Below are 26158 nucleotides of genomic sequence, written 5' to 3'. Positions count from 1 at the left end.
ACAGGAATGTGAAAGGGAGAAATGATTGACAGACAGAAAGTGGAGTCCACTGAGGAGTTCTGTTATGAAGAAGTGACTCCCACACAGCAATAACCTCTGGAGGTGAAGCACAAACACACGTCAGCACGACAAATGCTGAATCAGGACGAGTATGTGCGTAATAAGAGTTTGAGAACAAAACACTGGGAGGGTGTGTGAAGGGGACACACTGCAGATCAGTCAGTATTGCAATGATTCAGACAAAGACACTGTTAAATCTTTTATTCACCTACTTCAAAATAAAGAAACTACAAAGAGGCCAAAGGTCACATTTTAGAAACTTGTGAAACTTTTCTAAAGAAACAAAGCATCGCACAACACTTGCATTGTACAAAGGCCAAACTTATCTCCTAAGACAAACCAAAATGCATATACACTGTTTGAACGCACCAGCGGATATATATATAAAAAATGCCCCAACTGCTGTGTCAACATGTTATCAGTTGTTAATATACAGTTGATAAGAGGCTAATGGCGTCCCACTATGACTTTGAAACTCTAGAAAGCTGACTGATGTCTGACTAAAGTGCAGACAAAACTACTTGAAAACAATTTCCAACTTACATCACCTCTTTTCAACATCTTTTAGTTACAACTACGACTCAAGGTCGGTGCTGTAAAGTGAACTATAGTGACAAAAAAAAGGAAACATGGCTGGTTTTTATGCTCTTTCATCAGTACTGTAAAAGCTCTGACACCCCTCCCCCTACCAGCACCACCACAACCAGCAGCACCACAACTACCGTCATTTATCCCTTCATTCACATATTCTCTTCACTTCATTTTTCTGCCTGGACTGCCTTTTTTTTAAGTTTTTAGTTCCACTGGCAGGAGCAGTCCAGAGGTTCTTGGAAGTTGTACTCCACGATGGTGGAGTTGCGCGAACAGTAGAGTGTGATGGAGCGGGTTTGTAGTCCACTCTCGCGGCAGCACTTACAGAACCGGGCGTGACTGTTGATGTTAAAGTTGAATATGGTGGCAGATGGACACTTCCCATCACAAGAATAGACCGTTACCTGTAAGAAGAGGGAGACAGGGTGATGGAAAGAGAAGGCACAACAAATAACTGTAGGCTTTTATGTTTGCATGCCTCTCCTCTCTCACCGGTGCATTGCTCCTGCAGTCATCTTTTCTAATGGTAGTCCGAATGGCCACACGTTTGCATGTTTTACCGTCCTCTTTACCTACACACGTTCACACAGAAGTAAGACGCATACAGAGTGACACTGAGAAGTAACTCCAGACACACGGAAGCCTTCAGAGCAAAATCATACAAATTACTAACACAACATAACCATTCAACAGCAGAGAACATGAAAGTGCAAGTTCAAACATAGGCACAGAAATGCACACCCACATACACTGGTAAACATATGCTCACACACAAAAACACACTTTGATCATTTCACTGCAGAGACCTGCCACTCACACAATCTTGAAAGGCCGATTGCGCAGGGCTCTTTGTTGCCCAGCAGCAGGAGCTTGCTTTGATTGACAGTTGGGTGATGGGGGGCACAGTTCTCACAGCAGAGATCTGGCTGTCCTATTGGCTGCTAACTTAACCTTACTTTTAAGCCAACCAGAGCTGGTCAAAATGATTCTGTGTAGTGCTGGAATGTATGAAAAGAGTAGGTGATCTCCAGCTTTTTCTTAATGGATGACTGTGTAATGCTGGAGCTTTTTCTCTCACAACAATATTTTAAAGGGCATATTGTCTAATGGATGTTTTTGCACTGGAGATTTATGCATGATTGAGTGTTATTCATGTTATACTGTGCTTTGTGGGTTAAACAGTGAGAGGAAGAAATTGAAAAGACAAGACACACAAACACAGAAATAAACTCCCACAGCACACATTCACACAAAGCTTGAAAGTGCAAGTGAATGAGTCACTGTGTGTCAGGATGCCAAAAAATCACTGTAAGTGGGAACAGTACAAGGTGGTGGTACCTGTGTCACAGTTAGTACTACCAGTAGGGGTTACAGGATTAACGGTAAATGGTAAAACACCCACTCCAGAACCTGGGAGCATCGCCGGGACCGCAGCCATCCGGTTCAAAGAATGTCATGAGGACACACACAAGGTTACGCATGGTTCAGAAAACACAGTTCAGCGTCACACACAAACACACAGAAGACGGAATCAGTGCAGCTGGCATGCACGTGGATTGCACTTCTTTTTCGGGTCACTCCGGGCAGTCAGCCAAGGAACTCAGCCATTTGACGAACTACAAAGAGAAGCTCAGCGGGGCAAACTCTAAACCCTGAAACATCTCGCATCCTCATTGGTAAAACGCTCACCGTGGAGCCACCCGATTGGCCAGTCTGCAAGGTCACTGCTAAAGCAGGCAAGCGGGCGAGGCTGCAGTGCCGAATCCCCAAAGAGACAAAATGTCACCGCTGCATCTTTATTAAAGGTTTAATCCACACAACTTGAAAAAATATCAACTTACTTTGTAAAGCAGGTATGAAGAACAGCTCACAAGTTATCATCATGAAAGCACAAGTTCAGACAGTGTTGATTACTAAACTCTGAGTGTAGTCATATTAAATTATAGTTTTTAATTTTTCTCATTATTTCCTCAAGTTGTCCCACCAAATATTTCTTCTGCCTGAGCTGTGCTGGCTCCGGAATTATGTCAGCAGAAGATTTAGGGACAAACTGGGAAAGCCAGGTATTGTGGGAAATGTAGTGATAGGCCAACAACAGGCTTTATCTGCACCCTCTACAACAGGCCACACCCCCAACCATTCAGCCAAGAAGCCCATCCACTGCCAGGCAACAAGGCGCTCACCCCTCTGATTGATTGACAGCTCAAAGCAGTATCAGAAGCGCCAAATAAATTTGGAGACTCACATGTCCTGCAGCAACCGTCCACATAGCTTTGAACAACGCCGCCATTCTGCAGGAAGAGAACAGGAAGAGCACACAGAGTTAATGGGAAACACCATGTTAACACCTCCAAAGCGTCCACACAAAGATGAAGAGATATATTACTGCAAGTATTAGGCATATGAATGTGAACAATAAATGGTTTGACCTTAAATTCGGATACAGTATAAACTGCAGTACATTTAGATGTCCTGACCTGAAGACACTCTGTGTCATTGAATGGTGGGCAAACCACCCCAGAGGCAAGTATCACCACTCCCACTGCTGTTTCCATACAGTCATAACGTGTGCAGTTCTCCACCCAGGAACTCCCTGCCTGCACACACAGCCAGAATCAGTGCGACTTGAGAAAGGGGAGCACTGCGCACGTGTGGAAGTGGTTATTCTTACCGTGAAAAACTCTGCTGTCCCATTTTCATCAGTGAAAGTACAGGATACATTTTTACAGGAGCCGCAGCACACCTGAGGGTCTGTGGATGGTACATACACCTGGTGCTAAAAGATGAGGCGAATGAAGAAAAGAAGATAATTGGATGAGGCAGGGTGTAAAAGCTATAGCTGAAGAGACACAATCAGAGAAAAAAAACTTCTCAAAATCACTGTTATCTGTCAAATGTTGATAAATGTGTTGGATACATACTGGTCCACATTTTTGGGAGCAGTTGACTGATGAAATTTCCATGGCGTAGAAGCCAGAGTCTGGATCTCTGTGATGCAGGCAGTGGACAGTATAACACAGCTCTCCTTCAAGGTACTGAACCAGAGACTGGCCTGGACCCAGCACTGTCACCCCTTGGAACAGACACACCTCTGCCTTCTCTATACACATATACACATAAACACAGGGCAAATAATTATACTGTAAGTGACAAAGTTTTTTCATGGTAAATAGAGAGCTGCCAGGAAACTGAGTAGTATGAAACAGTGGATGAAACAATGTCGAAAGCACATGTATTGTCACACTAGTGTCAGGTGTGTGTGAGCTTTCATGCATGTTACACATACGGCACGTATGCTGAGGACAGCCACAGTTGTTGCTGCTGTCTGTAACCTCGACCAGCACCTCCCCCTGAGAGAAAACAGTGTGCTGACTTTACTGAATTTGCTCACTTATTCTTCCTTCCAGTAAAAATCCGATTAGACATTGACTTGCGATGCAGCTTTTTGCTGACTTACCACCTGGCAGATGGGGAGAGAGCTGTCCTCACATTGGCATTCTGGGAATGAGAGACAGAAAATTAAGGAGATGCAGTTGTTACGCCTGTTATGCAGTCTATGACAGGCATAACAACTGCTAAGATTATTCCAATCATAAACTCAAAATATACCGGCAGCAAATGGGATATATGTGTGTGTTTATGCGTGTGAATGAATTAATGTGAGGAGTTTAGAGCGTGTACCGCAGTGGTGCTGTGGGCAGCAATGCCCAGGGACACTAGTTTGAACCAAAGAGAGACCAGGTGCACAACTCACAGATGATTCGGGACACAGATTGACATCACACACTGCAACACATTTGAGAAAACAGAAATATGACTTTGAAGTCATAAAAACACACATACACACACTCTCTCTCTCTCACACACACACACATACTTACCACAGTGGTACTGAGGACAGCAGCTGTTGGTGGTGTTAAGATCCACAGCCAGAATTTCTCCATGTGAACACGTTGGAATGGGTTCAATGCATGACTCACACACTGCTCAGACAGAAACAACACATTCAGTATTGTTGCTGTAATTGACGGAGGTGTCAAAGATGGAAACTTAGCAGAAGGCCAACCACACACCAAAGACTTGCAGTTTCAGTTTTACACTGACCTGCGAACTGCAATTTAAAAAAAAAAAAACGTACCACACAGGTAAGAGTAGCAGCAGGTTTTTTCGCCCCTGACCTCCACTAGGAACTGATCTTCCCTGCAGTTGGGAGCAGACACAGGAGGGCATGCCATGGGGTCACACTCTGAGAAAGACCAGTTACAGCAAAGTGTTCAGTGAAAGTAAAACTTCAGGGAAAATGTCACATTAAATAAAGAGTTTACAGCAGGTCTAAATATTTGTGGAGAACCTGAAGTTTGTTCTCACCACATCTGTATTCTGGGCAGCAGGACAGAGCGCTGTAACCAATCACGAGTCTGTTCCCGTTATCACAAGGCGGAGCTTCGCTGTCACAGATGGTCATGTTACACTCTGACAAGTAGTGAAGGAGCCAGACAAGGGGAGGAAAGATCATTTCATGGGTCTCATACTCACTACAACATTATGATGTTTTGGTCTGTGAAAGTAAAAGTATTTGAGGATGATGGTTAGCTAAAGAACCTGTCAGCAATACAATATTACTGCCAAGGGTGAGACTTAAAAGGAGAATGAAAGGAAGAACTTAACCATCATTTCTAGAATGCAATCTCCAGACGTCTGTGTTTGGATCAGATGCTCTGCTTGGCAAGACAGAACTTCATTTTTAAACTCACCACAGATCTTCTTTGGGCAGCAGGCTCCTTCTTCAACCACATCCAGCACATACTCTCCCTCCCTCTCACACAATGGTGTCGGGACAGAGTTGCAGTCTGGCTCGACAGCCACCACAGAGCCATTCTCCATACATTTGTACAGGCAGCAGCTGCGAGCAGAGCCATTCCATACCTCACCAGGGGCCCGGGGGTTACCCTCATTATCTGTGCACACTGGATACATCAGAGCCAAGTAAATATACTGATGAAATAGCTGAGACAGTCTAGGAGTGATATAAAGCACAGTCCAAAACTTACTGACTCTCTGACAGTGGAGTTTTCATCACAAAGGCCTGTAATTACTCTGTCACTCACCACAGCGATCCTCAGTTACACAGTAAGGGGAGTCAGCGCGGTGCAGGATGGTTCCACTGCGGCACACACACTCCTCTCTGATGAAAGAGCAGGTGGTCTCCTCGTAGTACTCTCTGTTCAGACAGGTGCGGCTGGTGCAGGTGCTCACACATGGCTGATACTCCTTACCGGGGGGACACCGCAATGCTACAGGATGACAGGCATTTAGGAATGCATGAGCAAATGAGAAACACAAGTGAGAACATCTGCATACACGTGTGTCACTTCTTTGTCTCCTTACGGCAGAAGTTGTGTCGTCTCCAGCTGATGCAGACTTGATGTGTGTAGCAGACTGCCACGTACGCCGCCAAAAAGTCACACTGGTGATCCTTGTAGTGCAGGTCCCCAGCCCACATGATGTCACAGAACTGCTCTGGAGTGACCTGCAAATACACAACAAAGCCAAAGTCATGTAGGGCCTGAACTAATGATCATTGATTAATCTGTTCTCAAAGCTGTTCTCAAGTATTGGCAAGCTAACTAAACACATGGTTCACAATTAGGCTTGTGAAATGCTATGTGAGCACTGCAGCTACCTTGCTGTGGCAGGGCGTGAAGGCTCTCTGATGGAGCATGGAGAGACAGGTGGAGCAGTCCCCGGTGGTGCAGTTGTCTCCGACCCTGCGCGTGTGTTCAGTGTCATCAGTGGTGTGGACTCTCCAAGCCTGCAGGAAGAGCATCATGTCTCCCACCTCTCTGACCACTGTGCCATTGGGCAGCTTCAGGTCATCCTCTGGGTTCCCATCACAACAACCTGACATAACAGGCAGGAAGATGTTTAATGTACGTCTCCATGTGATCTATACTGCTGCATTGACAGTGAGCAATATAAATGTGGAGTCAGATAATGTCTGTGCCTAATTAAACCAAATGGCTCTCAACATCTCAAATTGTCATATCCCATAATGAGTCGAGTCAAAGTGATGCTGCTGTTTAGACACTAAGCCTTAAGGTGCTGATAGCTGGCACTTAGATAAATGAGGCTGGTGCTGATGCAGTCAAAGCTGGTGTGTGTATGTGTGTGTGGACCCACCACACAGGCCTCGAGTGGGCACAGATGCATTGTAAGTGGCGATGTACTGCAGCACCATGATGCCAGTACTGTGATACCACTGTATGTTGACCCCACCAGGTGTGTGGATCAGGTACATGCTGCCTGTGTCTTCCACATAAAGAGCGTGACGGGAGAATGGAAGTCTAGCTGGTCTGTAGTTTACTGTCACCTGGACATAGATGGACACACAGGCACACAAGAATCACATTATTTGCATGTGGCAAGTTGAACTCTTGGTTAGTTATGTAAAGAGATTCACCTTGCGATCAAGTCGATTGATAATGATTCTGTAGGCGGAGGTAGTAATATTTAGCTTCTTAAAACAGAGACCAGACGTTCCACCTGTCGGGCTCTGTAGAGGAGTAAAATTAGAAAATGTAATGATACAAGACAATATATCTTGAATGATTATGAGCTTTTAGAGGGAACCAAAAGGAAGGGACAGTACTCACAGTTCGTCTGATGGAGTTTACACTCTACAAAGAAAACAAAGAATTTCACACACACAATAAAATCCTTTTCAGATTTCTTATAGTCCAGTTCATATTTCATTATTTGTATGTTACCTGGCTGGTTGGACATTTCTCCACTGTGCCAATAATAGTCTCTCTGGGCAGGTTAACCAGGATATAGGAGCCATTATCATACAAGGCCACGTTGTTGCCATCAAAGGTAATAACCCGCAGGTCTGACATCACAGTGCAGCGACCTGGAAAAAGCAAACTGTATGAGTAAAATCAATCACAGATTATTGCAGCAGACAACTGTTTCTAATCACAAGCCCGGCCTATCACTGAATCAGGAAAATCTGATTTTTAACGTAACAACCACTCTTACAGGGGCACTGCCACTGTGGACAGCAGGGGTCTGTGTTGATGAGGATGGGCAGGCCCAGCAGACTGCACTGGGGTTGGGTGGTGTTGTAGCGACAGTGTAGAGAGGAGTTGTGAAGCAGCAGCTCTCCATTGAAACAGATGAGCTCAGCACACTCATCGATTCGATAGGAGTATGGAGGCTGTGGATACAAAGGCAAACCTTTCATTTTTCTTGTTTACATGTCACAGAACTCCTTCATAAGTCTTTTTGTGTCAGTAAACACAAACATTTGCATTTCTATACATTTTTTCCCCAGTGTCCTTGTTCATCCATTACAAAGTGCCTACCTGTATATACAGATTGATTATGGATTCATATGCATAGCAACAATATTTAAAGCTACCAGGGTGCCCCAGTACACACACATTTATCTTCAAAGTGCTAGTGAACATGTTTATGACCAGTGTGTTAGTGGCTGTGTATTGAACTTCAACTACACAAATGACACTTACTGTGCAGGGAGTAGTGGGCAAGAGGAAGGGATGTGTGGTTGATGCTTCCTCTGTTACAGGAGAGGTGGCAGGGCTTGTGATTATTTCAGTGGTATCCTGCTCAGTAGTCGGCTCGATGGTTGTAGGAAGCGGCGCTTCTGTTGTCACAATTGGGGTGGTGGTCTCCCTGGTTATGGTTGTATCCGCTGGTGTGGGTTGAGGAGTTGTTGTGGTTTCGGTGGTGGTTTCAGGGACAGAAGTGGTGGATGTGGGGGCAGTTGTGACGGTTGTGGTGGGTGGAGGCTGTGTGGAGGGGGAGGTTGGAGGAGGTTGGGTGGAAGTTACTGAGGATGTTGGAGATGGTGTTGATGGAGAAGTAACAGTGGTGGTGGTAGGAGCAGGGGGCGAGGTGGTGGAAGCAAGAGTAGTAGGAGAGGGAGCAGAAGAAGTTGTGGGGACTGTGCTAGCCTCGGTGGATACAATGGAGGGTGCTGCTGTGGTGATAGTTGTTGTGACCCCCGAGGTTACCGTAGTTTGAGTGGGGGTCATTTCAGTTGTGCTGAGAGTGGTTGTCTCTGGTGGAGTTGAAGGAGGGAGAGTGGTGGAAACAATAGTGGTGGGAGGAGAAGTTGTAGATGAAGATGTGGTGAGCAGAGTGATACGTTCAGCAGCTGGTGTTGTGGGAGTGGTGGTGGATGTTGTGGACCTGACAGTAGTGGAGGAGGTAGTCGTTGCCCTGGTGGTGGTCATAGTGGCTGTAGTAGTAGCGGTGGTTGTGGTTGTAAGCCTTGTGGTAGCAGTAGTAGTGGTTGTGGTTGAAGTTGTGGGTGGTGCTGTAGTAGTTCTGTTGGCCCGCGTCACATACGCAAAGGGCGTTGGAGTTGGGGGAAGGGAAACACCTAGTGGGTGATTAAAAAATACATGCAAGTAAATAATGTGTGTATTTCTTGAGAAAAACTATTCAGGTACCAGGGAGCGCCAAAGCACAACTTTTTAATGGCACCTCAAAATCAAAACTCTCCCTTGTACTCACAGTCCTCTGTGTAGACACATCTTCTCGTGACTTCATCCAGGACCATGTTCTTGGGACAACGTGGGAAGCAGCCCTCCACACTGCAAACACAGAAAAGATGAGCAACCGCGTTAAACATAGGTTATGTTGGTTGTAAAATGATTGCATTTAATGAGCCAAACCCCTTACGGAGGCAGGAACTGGCAGCGTGTGGCATCTGGGTCGCTGCACGTGTGGACACAGGGACTGGCACAGGCCTGGTAGCGCCACTCACACATCATACGGTAAGGTATCACAAAACTGCTCTCTGCCAGAGGAGAGGAAAAGCACCTGATTAGTTAGTTCTTATGTGTATGTAAATGCTTGTGTCTGTGTGTGGGTTGGGTACATGCATGTGTGTCTGACCCTCCAGTGTGAAGCTGCTGCTGCCTTTGAAGCCCTCTGAGGTGTCGTATCTCTGAGCTTGCGCAGCAGTGCGTGTCAGTGTCAGAAAGATTCCAGGTTGTCCAACGAGCTCGAACGAGGTGTGACCTGGCAGAAAAAGCCCCTGGTGCTGGATAAAGGTTGCCCTGCGACTAAAGTCCGCCCCTCGACTCCAGCGCTCCATCTGGAGACGGCTGCGCCCTGACACAACGAGGAAATAGTTTGGTCTCTCTGCCGACTCCAGTGATACCACAGGGACACCTGGGAAAAGAAACAAATGGGGGTTAATTTACCACCCATGAAAAAAGAGAGGGCAATTGTGTGGATGTGGAAGCTCACGTGATGTTCTGTCCTTCTGCAGGCCTGCTGTGATCATGAAGTTGAACAGCAGGCCTGGGGCAGGCGACTGCCCTGGTCTCTCCCTCACCAGAGGAAACACTGAGTTGTTGGTGCGATTCACTCCAAACATGGTGTCATTAGAAACAGCACTCACCAAAGAAAATGGACCATTGCCTAACTCTGTGGGGAAGTGAAAGAGAGGGAGGGGAAATTAATGTGGTGACAAGCCAGCAGGGGTTCCGATTGTATAAGGTTTTGAAACGACAATCAACAAAATTGCTCTCTGATAACAACAAACCCACACTGGTACGTACCTTGATTATAGTATTCACAATCATAGGCTGAAAGAGACAGAGAGAGAGAGTACAGACGCTATGAAGGATTTCAAGGTAATATGTAAGTGTGATGAAAAATAGCAGAATATTAGCTGATGTGAAGAGGTAAGTGGGATCCCCTCCCCTGACCAACACAGAGTAGATCAATTTACTATGAGCCTGTGTGTATTTGTCTTTGTGTGTGTGTGTGTACTCACGACAGACAGAGGGTGATCTCCAGCGTATTGTGACCCCCTGTTGACAGCATTTGTGTGCATATGCAGCGATGGACGTACAGAGACACTCGCAGTCCCCCCCACGGTTACAATTGCAAGTGTCTGTCAGGCAGTTCCTATAGAACCAGGCCACATCCACCTGGAGGGTCCACACACCATGTATACACGGTGACACACACACACACACACACACACACACACACACACACACACACACACACACACACACAAAATCATGAAGTGAACCAGGCCAAATCTCACTGGGGGAAACTAGAGGAGGTCTTGTTTAGAGGGTGAGTAGTTTTCAATAATTCAGACAGCAAAGGAGTGATGAGATATCAGGACAAAGAAATGTGGGTCAACCGCTGGTGCAGAGGATCAAATGAGCTCAATGACAGACAGACAAAATGCATCAGCAATGAGTTGGTTGGTTGAGGTTAACTTGGCCTCTGTGCTTCTGACACTGGCGGCTGTAATGCACATTTCAGCCCAGCAAAACTCTATTTGGTATTATTATTGTTTTAGATGTGAGAAGCACCAGTATTGATTGGGTAGTGTGCTGCATCCTGAGTGGAGCAACAGGCTTGTGACTAAATCCAGTCATGTTGCTAAAAGGTACTCTGGAATATTGTAGACATTCTTCTATATTGGTTATGAACAATCCAAAGATCCAAAATCTGTGTTAATAAAACCTGTCAAATGTGGGCAGTATTGAAGTATAAGCGTGCTAGTCACTTCACATGTCTGAACACAAGAGAAAAAACTTTACTACAACTCTTCGGATCTATTTATTTGTGTAAAACTGTCTTTTATATTACATTGCTGACATGGCTGATGATTTTTATCCAAAGTGACTTACAATGCATTCACGTGCATTCACCCATATGGATACAACCCAAGATTGCAGGAATCATGCAAGTTCATCAGCTTCATCAAATAAGCTGAACTGTGTTTCAAACAATGACTCAAGCAAAGAAACAAACTCTATCTGGCACCGAGTCAGAACAGTGGGCTCTGCCACTCAGAATGACAACTGAAGTACAAGCTCTTGCTTCTCTCATGTCACTATAAACAGATGTAGCAATATACACGTACATAAGGTCACAGCGCCAAATAACATGCATATGCTCAATATAAGCCATGTACATTTTGTTTTTGTTTTCTTGCGCATTGTGTTTGTTTCTCTCTGAGGAGTGACTAATGCTCAAATAAATGCCATCACAGCACTTACTTAAGGAGGGAAGTTATTTGCATATTATTAATTATGTCAAGTAAGTGAAGTGGGTGTCGCAGTGTTATGTTTGTCTTCACTGTTTTTGAGCTGTTCATGTATATAGATGGCTCCATCTGCTGGCCACATAGAGAAATACCATACTGTGATAAAACATTTAGGTGTAAGTTTGTGCGCGTGTCTGTGCGTGTGTGTACCCTTGCATCTGCTGTGGTATTTAGTATTTGTCTCTGAGGAACAGTGTATTCCTGGGATCAGTTAGGAGTTGTTCTCATAACCCCTCACCAACCCCTACTCCCCTGTTGCAAGCAAGATAACCTTTCCATAGCGGCATTCACTCTGTACGGACATTTGTGTGTGTGGGTGTGTGCGTCAGTTCAATGACACTCACCACGTTGTGACAGGGTGCAAAGACATCGCTGTAGAGGAGAGCACACTCCCTCTTGGCATACGGCTGTCTGCCTAAGTCCCCTTCACATGGTCGCTCGACTACATAGTCACTTTCACACTGACACACACACAAAAAAACCACACACACAAAGAAGGTGATCAAGTGTCTGATTACTCTTAAATATCACAGTGGACTCGAGGGAGAGAAGCACACATAAAATACAAGAGCAGAACAGAAAGCTGGAGAGGAGCGAAAGTGAATGAGCGGGAGATAGACAAAGACAGAAAGAGGACAGAGGGTAAAGGGAGAATTAATGGAGGAGAGGAGCTGACTCATACCTGTCCCAGGGCCCAGCTATCTCCAAAGGTCTGTGCATTATTGACTTCCATGTGGCTGGAGGTGGTCATATCGTTCACTGTCACGCTGTCAAAGTTTCCGCATAGTCCACTGAGAAGGCCCTAATGAAAAAAAAAACAGATGCTTTCGATTCCTTTCATAGAGTATATGAACATGTATATCTGAGGACGCAGACCTTCCACTGAGGACCAGCTCTGATGTGTACAGTTGTCTTGCGGTCCCAGAGAATGGTCAGGTCCTGATTAGAGAAGTGGACCACAGTGTAGTAGCCCGCTTTCCAAAGCTCAAACTCTGACCCTCGACCTACAACAGTGGAGGGGCTCTAAGGCAGGACAAAGCAGATTATTAGTATCAGCAGGGATCGCTGAGTTTTTATTGATATATATAACTTTTAGATTTTTGAGAGGAACATGGGACACAGGCACAGAGCTTGAGTGGTAAAGAGAAAGCGTGACTGTGTGTGGATAGTCCATACAGGGTTGCCAGAGTTGTCGGTGAAGTAGATCTTGGTAAGTCCCACGTGAATGACCAGTATTTTCATGCACACAATGCCGCTCTCATAGCAGTCCTTGTTTTGGGCAACAATGGACACCTCGGTTTCTCCTGCACTCTGGTGAGAGGGGAAGACAAAATATTACTCCCAGGAGGGAAAGCTGCCTCGCCAGTTCATCTCATCTCTGTCATATAAACACAACACAGTGTTTCTGTTGGTTTGTTCACCATTTACGACAGCCACAGCAGCAACATCTGAAAGCCACATGGCTTTCAAACTTAGAATTTGAGTCTACCTGTTGAGAAAACACTGCTATTCTGGATACATGAGAGGTGACAAGAAGAGGAAGCAACTCTAGGCTATTAAGACACAGCTCTGACCTGCCTCCCCATTCTTTCGGTAGCCGTCAGTCTGTTGGGTCTGCATTGGAATGTCTGTTCTGCTAATTCTAATTCTATATCCCTGGGAGCGCAGGAGCCCTGGGGTTTGAAGCGAACACTGGTCTCTTTGTGTTGCTACAGCTTTGCACAACGTCTGCTAGCATTACCACAGCGCAAACCCACCAGCACGCACGCACAAACACACACACACACCTTAATCTGCTCTAATTAAAAAACACTCTCTCTTCCAAGATTAGAAATGAGCTTGGATCTTCTTTCCCAGATCCAAATCAGACTTGGCCAGGACATGCGGAGGATGCTCCTTCATCTCTCACACACACTTCTCTGACACAGTCATGCACAAGCACCTGACAGGCATTTCAGCGCCCACACTGAATCCATGAATTTGTCAAGTCAAGTACGTCATTGAATGCCTTTATTTGCACAGTTGAAATGTACACATCAGAAAGTCCTTACAGACACACACACACACACACACACACACACTACTCACTTTAAGCAGGTAGACCTGACAGTCAGAGTGGTAGTCGTACTCAAGACCATCGAAGGTGTGGTAGTGTCTATCGCTGTAGACAGTACACACAGCTGGACATGGTGAGTAGCTGCAGTTAAAGTAGCCACGATGACACACACTGAGGAGACACACAGGTCAATGCACATGAGAACAGTCAAGAGAAAACAGAGGTGGGACAGTAGTATTGTTTTATGCCACGCATAGAAACTTTTTTTATTAATTTCTGTTAGAAAACAGTTCTAATCCTACATGAAAAACTGCACCTACTAAATGAGGTAAAGCATTCATTTGTAAATAATGTATCCCTGCTCGTTCTCGTGCTTCTCGATCAATGTGTTGATCAAAGTCAAATGGAGACTACAGGTGAGATGTATACCATTTGTAACACGGTGTTTCCACTGTTTCTCCAGGCAGGTATTCAAGTCCCAGCCAGGCACAGGGGCAGTTCTCTGGGTAGTAACACTCGCCATGGTGCAGCACCAGCCTTCATAGATAAGAAATAACTCGAGTAGGAGGTATAGAACATGCAAACACATGAGTTCAAATGCATATTGCAGAAAGTAATTTTAAACTGCTGGTTTGTCCATCAGTCATTACAGTACGGCAATCCACTTGCACAGACTTGATTTTGCTAACCATTACAATTATCAATGTGATTCCTAATGTTGTTACATCATTGTACAGTAGGTTAGGCAAAGACAAGAAACTCTAATGAAGCACTGATCTTAAGCATTCTTTACAGCAGGGGTAGGGAGTCCTTTTCCTGTCAAGGGCCATTTCAATTTTCATAACATCCTTTGAGGGCTACACTTAATTCCTGAACACATATATCACGCTACCCTCTAATGCGATGGCTGACACTGCTTCTCCTTGGAGAGCAACTGGTGTCAGATGGTAGTGATGATGATGCTTCTTGCAGCTGATTTTACATGTTTGGATCAGTCAGTTTTTAAAAGAACTGCTCACATTAGTAGATTGTCCCAAACACAGATGAAATCTTGTCTAGCTTTGAGCTTGCGGTTGCTTTGCAGCTCAGTGATTTAGTGTTGTAGGTTGTCAAGCACATCAGTTGTTTTCCACATTAAACGACGTAGCAAACATGTTCAGTTCCTTTTGTTTACTTTTCATATCCTGAAACCTCTCACCAAAGTTTTGCTGAGTAGGGAAATGCACAGTGTTTACTTTTTCCAGCAGCACTTGCCACAGCTTTAATTTCACATCAAATGGTTTCACATTTGAAAGCAGAGAGCTGAGAAGCTTGCTGGAGCTTGAGGTTCAGCTCTGAGAGGTACTTGGTAACGTCTACCATGAAGGCCATAACACAGCCACTTGCTATCACTGAGTTTGACGACCTGTTTTCCCTTCATCCCCATGAACTCTCTGAGACAAACTGGCACTTTGGAACAATTTGACTTGGTCCTGTGGGTATAGCGCCACAGCTGCAACAAGGCACTCCTCCAGAAGTTCTCCTTCTGAATGAGACTTCAGCTTCTTAGTCATTAGCTCGCTTGCTACAAAACTTGTTGCATAACACTTTTGCATTCATGAATTGTCTCTCGGGCTGAATCAAACGGTCTCATCCATACAACTCAGAGGCCAGATGTTCCCCACCCCTGCAGTATGAAATTGGATGTAGATTGGGCTAGAAAAATTACTTTTATGGTATTTCAAAAACACGTACAAGTACACAAAAGGTTAAGGTTATTTTACCCTGGAGGGCAGCCACAGCCAGGGATGCAAGGTGCGCTGGGAGGGCAGGTGAGGTTCAACATCAGGTTACGGCAGGTTGGTGCACAGCCCACGCCTCCTCTCTGCTCCGTGCAGCTATAGTACACTTTCCCTTCTGGACACTCCCCGACCTCCACACTGTCTGGCTCTAAAATTCACATGCACCCACACACAAACACACACACACTCAAGAAAATCAATGCCCCTGTCGCCTTAAAAATCAACCGCAACAGCCAGTCATGGGAAACAAGCTACAACCACAGACATAAGGCTCTTGATTTCAGCAAGAGGGACACGGTCTGAAACGGCACTTTGTTGTTGGAACGAACGAGAGTAGGAATTAAAGGGAGGGGGGAGTGCAGAGAGGTTACCTTTTTCCTCTGGCACACACTCCATCTTCCCATTTCTGCACAGGCTGATGGAGGAGACAGGAAGGGAGAGAAAAAGGAGTGAGTGTTTGGGAAAGAGAGTAATGTTATCAAACACAAGGTTAGTTTAAGTGCTCCACGTCTCATTTGACAATCGCTCAAGCTTTTATTGCTTTCTCAAATGTATCAGACAGTGTGTGTAAGGATGTTACACTGTGTGCAGTGAGGAGAGCAGCCAAAATGAGTTCTCACTTTTAAATACAGGTCAAGGCCAGGTGTGACTCACCAAGGGCCAGAGGCGCTGAAGGTCACCTCCCCTGGCTGTGACACACCACCCATGGAGTAACAGTGACACTGAGACCTGAGGAGAAAGCACGACATTATTTTTATTACATTAACTAATGATGATGCTCTCTGTGTTGTGTGCGTGTGTGTGTGTGTGTGTGTGTGTGTGTGTGTTCCTGCCAAATATCAACTGATGACCCTTGTCAGGATGACATATGAGGTGGTGAAATCTTACAGTTGCACACAGCGCTGCCGTACATCATCATGGTAACTGCCGTCTGGACAGCCACACCCCTCGGCACAGTCATCAGGGTTACAAGTCTCCATGCTAGACAGGGCACGACAGGACCGCCCGCAAGAAGACACACATGAGCTGTACAGCATGCCTCCAAGACACACTACTCCTGTGTACATACACACACAAAGTAACACATTTTATATACTGCACACCTATATGTTTTTACTCTACATGTGCGCTGTATGATCCAAAGACTTCATGGCCAGTTTTTTTAATCTGTGGGTCATACATTTAAAAGCATTTTAACACAGTAGGGATAAAAGCAACCCAGAAAACGCTCACCGCATTCAGAGACTTGTGATCTGAAATCAATGTTGACTCCGTGTTTGGAGCAGAGGTAGGAGTAGTGAGCTAGTGCCGTGCACAAACAGCTGCTCCCACAACGACAGGCCTGGTAGCGGCACTGCTGCTGGTAGATGTTTGGACTGATGTAGCCATGACACGGGGCAAACACAGTCCCCACAAGCACCTCACACTGGGATGCATAGAACACTAGAACATATATACACACAAGCCTTTTAAAAATATTTGAAATTGCAGTCTGAACAAACACAGATACCCTGCAACGAAAACCTGTCCAGCTCACATTGCCACCCAGGAACCAGTACTGTACTATTCAGAATGTCAGGATATACAGTGAAGTCTATAGAGTTGCTGGCATTTAAGCACAGGAAGTTTCTAATCCTTGTGTGAGGCACTTTGCAGCTTGATTTCAAGCCACCCCTATCATTTTCCTACACTTCATTAAGGTAAAAATAGCAAGTACATCCAAACAAGTTTTGAAGAGATGGAGCCGTTATTACCATTGTGCTGGTTCATCTCACATGGGTCTACGATGGGCAGATTGACTGGAGCGACACAAGCAGACGAAACCTTCCAAGCGTTGGCATGAAGCTGAGGAGTGCCTTCTATCATACCTGCAGGAGACCTACACACACACACATCGTCAAGTAAAGCGACACTTAACATTGATCTACAAGTGGGAAGTACTTGCTCACAGGAAGTCATCTCGTAGATTTCCGTTGAAGGTCCCACAAAGGCCCAGAGTCTGTCCACGCCACTGGCTATCCAGCTGCAGGTAGACCCGCCCCCCTCGACCATCATAATACAGCCTCAGACCAATCCCTGTCTTCAGCAGTGTAAAAACAGAGGTCAGCTTTCGCACATCCACTGCATCTATATACCCAGAAACAAACAGGGTATGTGTAATAATTATCACAGAACAAAGAGGAATTATTATTTTATTATTATTTATTATTATTTTAGTGTGATCTGTCTGCATTTGATATATAATATAAACCTGTGGTGTATTAAAGGGCTTTTGTGATTCCTACCATCAACATAGGGCAGGACAGGTGCTGGGTTGACACCGATTATCACCTCCCCCTCCCTGGTCAAAGTGATCTGACGACTCACATCTTCATCCAACACCACTGTCACTGACTGTATACACACCTGCTGCTGCAGACACACAGACCATACACATGGGCCGATTACATCAATGTAGAAGGAATGTGCAGGGTTTGCTGAGTGTGTGTGTACACAAGTAATTCTGCACACTACCTCTGCACAGGTAGTGTACTGCAATGTGACGGTGAATCTGCTGCTGCTGCGGCTCTTTGCCAGGACATACTGGCATGCTCCCGGCTGGAGAAACATCCTACCGTCAAATGTCGTCACAAACACGTCACCTACCACTGAACACTCCGCTAAGTAAGAAGAGACAAGAGGTACGGTAATGAATCTGAAAGAACAGTTTCCCCCTTCAGTAACTTACTGTTCTCAAAGCGTAAGCTCACCTGTGCAGTTGGTCTCAGTGCAGTTCCACACTCCTCCCATGCACATGCTAAAAAACAGAGCGCACAGTAGGTAAACAGCACATTGGCAAATGCTCATCAGTGATTACATGTCCACACTCACCAAACACTGCATCCTTGTTGAAGCACGTGTCCTTGTACATATGATGTACCATGGTAAACACATGGACACTGAGAAACAGCAATACATGTTCCATTTTGTAGGATAAGACCTGTGGGAAACAGGATTGCAAAGCTTGGAGTAAGTTTAGAGGTCAATCACTGATCATAATTCAACAGAAAACAGGAAGATAATTACATACCATCAGGGCAGTAGCAGCCATCCAGACAATGTAAGTTGGTTCCCAGGCACTCTTTCTCAAATGTACAGGTGGGTGGACAGCAACTAATGCAGTCTCTATAGACAAAACTCTCCTCACAGCCATCATCTACACAAAAACACACACACTTGAGTTTCACTCAAAGCCAGAATAGAGAGCATGAGCATGGAATAAATGCTGACCTAATATAAATGCACTGGATTGGTGGGCCATGAACTAACTACTTTCCACTGAGATTGTGGAGCTGCAGTGGTAACTTACTGCAAGAAGGGAAGCTGTCTCTCCACTCTCTTACTGGATATCCAACATGTGAGCAGGCTCGAGTGTATTCAACCAAGGCTCGACAAAACGTTTCCTCATCATCAGATCTAAAAAAAGAAAAAAAAAAGGTTTCCTCTGTATCCGAGCTTACGCTTGTGATGGCACAGAGATAAGAGGGTTAAAAGTTAAAGGTATCAGTAATCAATGCAAGTGTCTTGACTTACACACAGAGGTCAGACACACAGCTGGCCACAAAGGGATTTGGGTCAATGTTTTCATGACAGGACAGAAAGGGGAAGAAGAGAAGTGCACTGCATTTCTCTATGGCATCCTGTACACATTCACAATAAATACAGTATGGTATGAATATAATGCACATAACATAATAACACCAAGGTACTGCAAAACCACAAACACTGCAGCAGTCATTGAACACAATACACATTACATTGTATCCTCTGAAGTGTGTACATTACACTGTCTATGTTCAACTTGAGGGGATGCCAAGATAATACTGAGCATTTTTCCGTGGTTCTTACATCCATGTCTGACTCAGAGTGGCAGGGCCCATTGAAGTCGAGATCTACTGAGGGACAGGCTCTCTCATGCGGCAGGTCCACTGCCCAGCTGTTAGCAAACAGTGCAGGCTCATCTGTCCGAATGCCTAAAACATGCAGCCAACACAAACACAGTGTGTATGCACACCCAGCACACAAGCCATGTGAAACAGATGCACAGTTTAGCACATACACAGGGTAAAGATACTGCACAGTACCATTCAGACATGTACACAGTCATTTCTGTTTCCAGACTGTCATCAAACACATTTACATTAATCAGAAATCTGATGAAAATGAAATTGGGAATCAAGAGGAAGTCTAAAACAGAGGAAGATTAAAACTGTGTGTCCATGGCAGCTTTATAGCCAGAGCCTTTCCACTTGTTTACTCTCCTTCTCTGAGCTCATCCTCTGTACTGGACAGCTCTCTGCTCAAACAAGAAGGGAACTGCAGTTCATATTACTGGTCATCTGAGGAAGGACTTGCTCCTTCCAGCCATTCAAACCCCAAACTATCAGTTCTCTCCTATCCTTCCACTCTGGTTTCTATAATTGGTCAGAAACAGTGTTGAGTGTATAATAGTAATAATTGAGGTGAGTGGGTGCTGAGAGAAGGGATAAGAGGATGAGGGGCCGGTCAGGCCGGTCTTACCACGGGTAGTGGTGAGGTCATCGCCAGCGAGGTGGTTGAAGTTCCCACACAGGCCACAGGGGGCACCCTGGTGTTCCTCGCTCATCTTCAGGTAGACACCCGAACCTCCATCCCAGGCCAAAGAAAAGCCAAACACACTCTTGACCAGCAGGTAATCGGCCAGTCGCTCAATAAACACACCGCCAACAGTCTGAGGCAGATTTAACCTGACATTGCAGAGACAGGCACATCAACAGAGTGAGTGCATTACTACAATGCAAAACATGATATTATGAATTTACAGTGATGGGGTGGGGATGGGGTGCTTTTTTTCCTTTCTGTTGTTACTAGTGCTGTCAATCGATTGAAATATTTAATCGCTATTAATCTCTTGAATGTCATAGTTAACTAGCGATTAATTGCAAATTAATCGCACATTTTTATCTATTCTAAATGTCCCTTGAATTATCATCTTAATACTGCTGTCAACATGGGAAAGTGGATAGGCTTGCTTTGTGCAAATGTTTTTTAATTCAAAACAACGTGTAGTGTTATATTTCACAATAACATTCTCACTTTGAGCAGTCATTCACATTTGAATGAATCAAATCTCACACATTTTAACACTGTCAATAAACAGATGACAAAAAAAAATAAATACAAGGTTACAAAAAAGCCCCTTCAACAACCCTTTCTAAGGGATCAAAACAGGTTGATCCAAAATAAAGTTACAAAGTGCACATCATTGTAAACTAGGACTCAGGCTATGGTGAAGTTAAACCACGACTTAAACTTTCCTTTCTTAAGTTTCCTTTGAACATAATGCATCCTGCCTCTGTCGAAAGCCATCCATTGTCGCCTGGTTTTGACAAGGAGGCGGCGAAGAAATCGCATTCGCTGTGTGTTTAGCCATCAAGTGGTATTTCAGACTGGATGTGCTACAGTGATAATTCAGTTCACACTGACAATACACACAGATAACTTTGGTCTTGTCAGTCGACCCATCGGGCAACTTTTTTAAACTAAACTTTCCATTCAGAATCTTGTTCGCATCCATTTCGGCGTCTCGCGCTTGACATCCACACAAACCGGTAGCCCACTCTTTACACCTGGCGAGCAGGCGAGACCAAACACGTGCGTGGGGTGTGCCTATTGTTTTGTTTCCGGTTTACATCCTGTAGTTTTTCCTTACGTCAGTAGCAGTGGCCACAGCTTGTAAAAAAACTACAAGTTAACTAGGTCACAAAGAGCGTTAATCTCGCGATTAAAAAAAAGGGCCGCTAACGCGTTAATAATGCGATATTTTTGACAGCACTAGTTACACATTTTATATTGAGATTTTTTAACTGAAGACATAGAAATTCACCTGTCTTTTTTCTCTCTAAATCTTTGCAGACACACACACACACACACACACACACACACACACACACACACACACACACACACACACACACCTGCGGCCTCCCTGGTGGACCTGATATCCAGAGATGTGGATTTCCTCCTCATTTGGGAAGAACAGACTGAGAGCTCTTGGGCATGAATACACACTCCCGTCACACACTCTGCTGTTGTGGACCTAAGAAGACAAGAAAAATGATGGAAGAGAATAAAAAAAGGGTCAAAGAAGGGGAAAGCATGGAAATTTGCAATCCCAATTCCAAAAATGTGTTAAACTTTGTATTAAATGTAAATCCTGAAGATGTAAAGGTCACAAACATAAAATTAAAATCTTCAAAGAGCCAAATTATTTCCTTCAACAGTTGGAAACTGTAGTTATTAGCAAACGCTACTTAAACAGGAGGAAATAGAGCATTCAAAATAAATGACAGCGCCCATTGTCATGGTAGTCCCAGTGCAACAGAGTGGTTTTCTGATGTGTTTTCAAAAGTTTTTGGAAAGCACTGGAGGTCTACTGCATAGACGAATGGGCCATATCAGGGTTTGGCTAAACAGGAAATACTTGTTAGTCGAACAGATTTACGGTCAGTTCTGGTCTTTTCATGGGATTTCTAGGCAATACAAAATATAGAATTATTACCAAAATTTAAATTAGGTCTGTAAAAATCAGCTAAATAAGGGTGAAATAGCTCAGTGGGTAATCTCGACCTGTATGCTCTTACCCACACTGTGTACTGTGGTGTAGCTGAGTGGCAGTCCTGAGCCAGAATGTAAGAGCAGGTTCCAGGGAAGTAGAAATAGATTCCATCAAATGTCTCGTAGTGGTGCTGACCCCATGACCGGCAGATGCCGTCTCTATCCTGGCCCTGGTTATGAACTGAAGAAAAAAATGGACAATTCTTCAGACAAGTTCTTGTAATGATGGCGTGGATCAGTTTCATGTGGTGACACAAATTCATTTCAGCAGAAATTGACACTTTACTGAACTGAGAGGTCAAGTCATACATTCTATCTCTTTTATCATCTTTAAATCCTTCATCATCTTTTATTTCATTGAACTTATCAGTGGAAAATGAATACCTGAATTTTCTAAAAAGCCCTTTGTTAAAGGAATTCCCCACAGCTGGCTATGCCAAGATGCTGACCAAGTCCCTCCCCACAATCTGAGGGGGGTGGGACCTGGTGACAGTGAGTCACATGTAATTTTATCAGTGCTAATGCTAATCTGAAATGGTAACTTTTGTAAATGAAGATGCTTCAATTAACAGAACTTGCCAGTATCATTAAAGATTTTTTTTTTTTTTTTTTTTTGAGAAATCTTGTTCTGGCCCACTTTCATGCTGTCTTTGTTTACTTGATTCTGATAAAATGCGTATTCTTTATCTTGTAATGAGTCTATTTCAGAATGTCATTTCAATTCTCATTTCAGTTACAGGTCCCTAAGGAACTATACTGTTTCCAACATACATGTCAACACTAAATTAGTTCTTCAAAATGAAAACTTCTTTACAATAATTATGACCTCAGATCTCCTGATATACTGTATAAGGAGTCTGTTCAGAATATAGAAACCAGAAACTCCATCACTCAGCCCTTACCCTATTACCTAGTGAAAGTGATTCTATATCTGCTGCTGTAGGGAGTAAACTGTGTGTGTGTGTGTGTGTGTGTGTGTGTGTGTGTGTGTGTGTGTGTGTGTGTGTGTGTGTATGTGTGTGTGTGTGTGTGTGTGCGCGCACGCACATGGGGATGAATTGATTGGATGATGCTAGATTTGTATAAAAAAACAAAAGGGAGATAGAGAAAGAAAGACAGAGATCTGGGTCAATCTGATAATTAATATTGGAGTGTGTGCATGAACTCTAATTAACGTTTGCTGAATGACTGGAAAGTCTGATGCCCACACACACACACACACACAGTCACATACACACACTCATGTGTAATGAAGTGTGTAATTGTAGACTGTGATTAAAAAGTTGTACTCATGTTAACGAGGTAGTCTGTTGCATACCAGGAATGGTGCTCGTCAATCAACAATAAGGTCATCGTGTGAATGAGATACCGATGAATCTGAGCTGACACCAAAGGAAGACATGTAGGTGTGTGTCTGTGTTTGTGTGTGTGTGTGTGTGTATTACTCACTGATCTGGCAGCGGTCTCCCAGTGCCTGGAACTGAGCACAGTCACACACACCGCCCTCTTGACACCAGCCACCATTAAGGCAGCCGCAATATTCTGGGAAAGACGCGAACAAACTCAAATTCACTTAGTCCAGTCTGTATGGGTAATAATAGTGTCAAGCTTCTGGTTGCCTCAAAAGTAGTGTATTTACCTGAAGAGGCGTCTCTGGCTGTGTAGTTGTGTAAAATGCTGCGTGACAGAGTACCCTCCGACAGCAGTGGTCTGTATGTCTTGGAAAACAACAAACAACAAACACTTAGAGAAGTTCCCTGAGTAATTCTCAAGCTTTGACATCATCGCTGACACTGTGCTGTGCTGTTGGTGGATATGCTGCTGTAAGTTGAAAGTTGCGTCAGGCTGAGTGGGAGAAAGTGTATGTGTTGGTGAGTGTGTCTCATTCTTTACAAAGACAGCTTTGTGCCCGTTAGTGTGTTGTGCGCATGTGGGTGCCCTGACCTCCTCTGGTTCTCTTAGGTGTAGTGTACCAACCTCCTCCCCGAGGAGATCCCGTTTCCTCCGAAGTGCATTAGCTCTTCTGCACACACACAAACATGCACATTAGTGGGAAGAAACAGTCAGAGGGGAGACTTAAGTGCACTTTACACCACTTGAATTCAGACTCCAAACCATTCTTTACTGAACCCTCACACACACACACACACACACACACACACACACACACACACACACACACACACACACACACACACACACACACACACACACACACACACACACTGTATGCTGTCTCTGTCACACACTCTAGTGACAGAAACAGAAAGTGCAAATATAATCATCAATGTCATCCAGTAAAACTGTATGAGAATTACCTTTGAAAAATCCTAGATGATTTTCTGTTTATATAATATTACTTTCCATATTCTGGCATCACGATTAATGACAGAGAATCATGGATTCAGTGTCTTCCTTTGACTTACCTCTGTAGTCTTCCTTCTGCCACTGAAAGTCGGCTCTGAGCTCCTAAGCACAATAAATATTAATTTGACAAAATAGGTATTAGTTATATCTCTATTGTAAAATCATCATTATAATGTAGCTAATGATTGATAGGTCCAATCAGACACATTTGAGTAATTCACACCTATGCCATTTTTTAATGACACAAAATATGAAAGGGCTGGAGGGGAGAGCGGTTTTACACAAAATATGCTTTATGATATTTGCAAAAGTAAATCGTCTTTGACAGATGATATACACAGAAAAGAAAGGTTAGTTCAATAATAATGATAAAGAATAATAATCTCTACTTGCTATGGCAGATCTATTAACTCCTCCATTTTTGAAATGTAGCTCAAATTAATATCATTTACATACAGTAATAAACTTTATCACATGACTATTCTAACATTTTGGGGAAGTGATGTAAAACTGTCAGACTCACCCTCAAGTAACAGCAAGTGGGAGACTGAAAACGACATAAGAAGAAATCTTTTCACTGTCCACTTTAAGTTCATCTCAGAGTCCGAAAGGAAGTCTCGCCGAAACGTTAACGGTGCATCTCAATGGTCCCGGGAGGATGGATTTCGGATGTTTGGCTGTACCGGGACGATACCTGGTCGTACCTGTAAAACCTATCTGGTGGCGACAGCCCTCCTGAGCAGATGACGAGTTGCCTACACCTGTGTGGGCAGGTAAGCCTGTACTGCTCTCTGCCACTGCAGCATTCTCAGCCAGCTATTCGCCTCTGTCGACTGAGTGTGCGAGCCAGCAGGTCTGTGGCTCCATCACAGAGGTTTTCACCTCTTAAGTTACCGGTAATCTTGTAGCTGACAAATCCCACCTGGGTGGGACACTTCAGTCGTAGACATGAGCTAACTGAGCTAAACAGGGGGCAGGGGAGCTAGCTCCAGACCGTCAACTGCACTCGTGATAACGCTAGAGTTGGCGGAAACCTCTCGGTTTCAAAGGTTCTTGGGACACTGACCAGAAATAACTTAAGAATATAGTGCAGAACAGTAAAGTGATGTTATAACCTATTGTAATTAAACCACACGAATTTTACAGCCACAGCCAACGTTTTAGCTAGCTAAAAACTAAACAGCGTTCAAGTTTGGCGACTGACATTACGTTACGTTAACGCTAACGTACCATATCTGTGAAAAAGGTGAAGCTAATGCTAACTGAGCTAAGCTGTTATTTTAAGTTAACTTGGTAAGAAACTATTCCGAATCGAAAACCCAGTGAAATAAATATCTATATTAGCTGAAGATTAATTACACAGATACTGTAGAAGACTGGTATCCTCCAGAGTTTTGTTTGTGATATCGTTGGAGCTATTGTTAGCAAACACGTAGCTATTCAGTTAATGCTAGTTAGCTACTGTGTTAGCTAGTTAACTATTGTAGTGATAGCTTATGTCAATATATGTGCGGTTAGGAATTTGCATTAATTCACACAATGTAACTTTATTGTTAA

At 44.2% G+C, this 26158-nt stretch overlaps 1 protein-coding gene across 1 annotated transcript; it reads right to left on the bottom strand.

The window, feature by feature from the left end:
• Nucleotides 1-358: 358 nt before the first annotated feature.
• Nucleotides 359-25197, bottom strand: otogl (otogelin-like). The gene is made up of 57 exons (XM_070972015.1): nt 25125-25197; nt 24661-24703; nt 24179-24257; nt 23874-23952; nt 23684-23776; nt 22261-22415; nt 21595-21716; nt 20159-20364; nt 19487-19611; nt 19172-19278; nt 18948-19054; nt 18669-18794; nt 18470-18578; nt 18349-18395; nt 18113-18258; nt 17884-18010; nt 17548-17725; nt 17353-17477; nt 16832-17041; nt 16487-16655; nt 16253-16327; nt 15970-16013; nt 15581-15746; nt 14247-14354; nt 13850-13988; nt 12938-13072; nt 12638-12784; nt 12444-12563; nt 12106-12222; nt 10466-10622; nt 10248-10274; nt 9934-10113; nt 9577-9855; nt 9361-9478; nt 9193-9272; nt 8181-9058; nt 7690-7867; nt 7419-7561; nt 7305-7328; nt 7112-7204; nt 6832-7021; nt 6335-6552; nt 6040-6181; nt 5760-5945; nt 5406-5618; nt 5020-5124; nt 4790-4897; nt 4533-4634; nt 4333-4437; nt 4109-4149; nt 3938-4001; nt 3573-3751; nt 3323-3427; nt 3129-3248; nt 2897-2942; nt 1144-1223; nt 359-1055 (listed from the first exon to the last, which is right to left on the bottom strand). The coding sequence occupies exons 1-57, from the start codon at nt 25195-25197 to the stop codon at nt 855-857; spliced, it is 7839 nt and encodes a 2612-aa protein (XP_070828116.1). The 3' UTR covers nt 359-854.
• Between the last annotated feature and the right edge of the window lie 961 nt (nt 25198-26158).

The sequence above is a fragment of the Chaetodon trifascialis genome, chromosome 10 (genome assembly GCF_039877785.1).
Source record: "Chaetodon trifascialis isolate fChaTrf1 chromosome 10, fChaTrf1.hap1, whole genome shotgun sequence".
Taxonomy (NCBI): domain Eukaryota; kingdom Metazoa; phylum Chordata; class Actinopteri; order Chaetodontiformes; family Chaetodontidae; genus Chaetodon; species Chaetodon trifascialis.
The sequence above is the reverse complement of the archived record's forward strand: the minus strand, read 5'-3'. Positions and strand labels throughout refer to the sequence as shown.

Bases quoted from the DNA above. Each gene is read 5' to 3' on its own strand.
- otogl (XM_070972015.1), bottom strand. From the start codon at position 25,197: ATGAACTTAAAGTGGACAGTGAAAAGATTTCTTCTTATGTCGTTTTCA. The intron at 9,856-9,933 runs GTGAGCTTCCAC...TTCTTTTCCCAG, and splicing joins GCAGAAGGACAGAACATCAC to GTGTCCCTGTGGTATCACTG. The intron at 6,553-6,831 runs GTGGGTCCACAC...CTGTTATGTCAG, and splicing joins GCCCACTCGAGGCCTGTGTG to GTTGTTGTGATGGGAACCCA.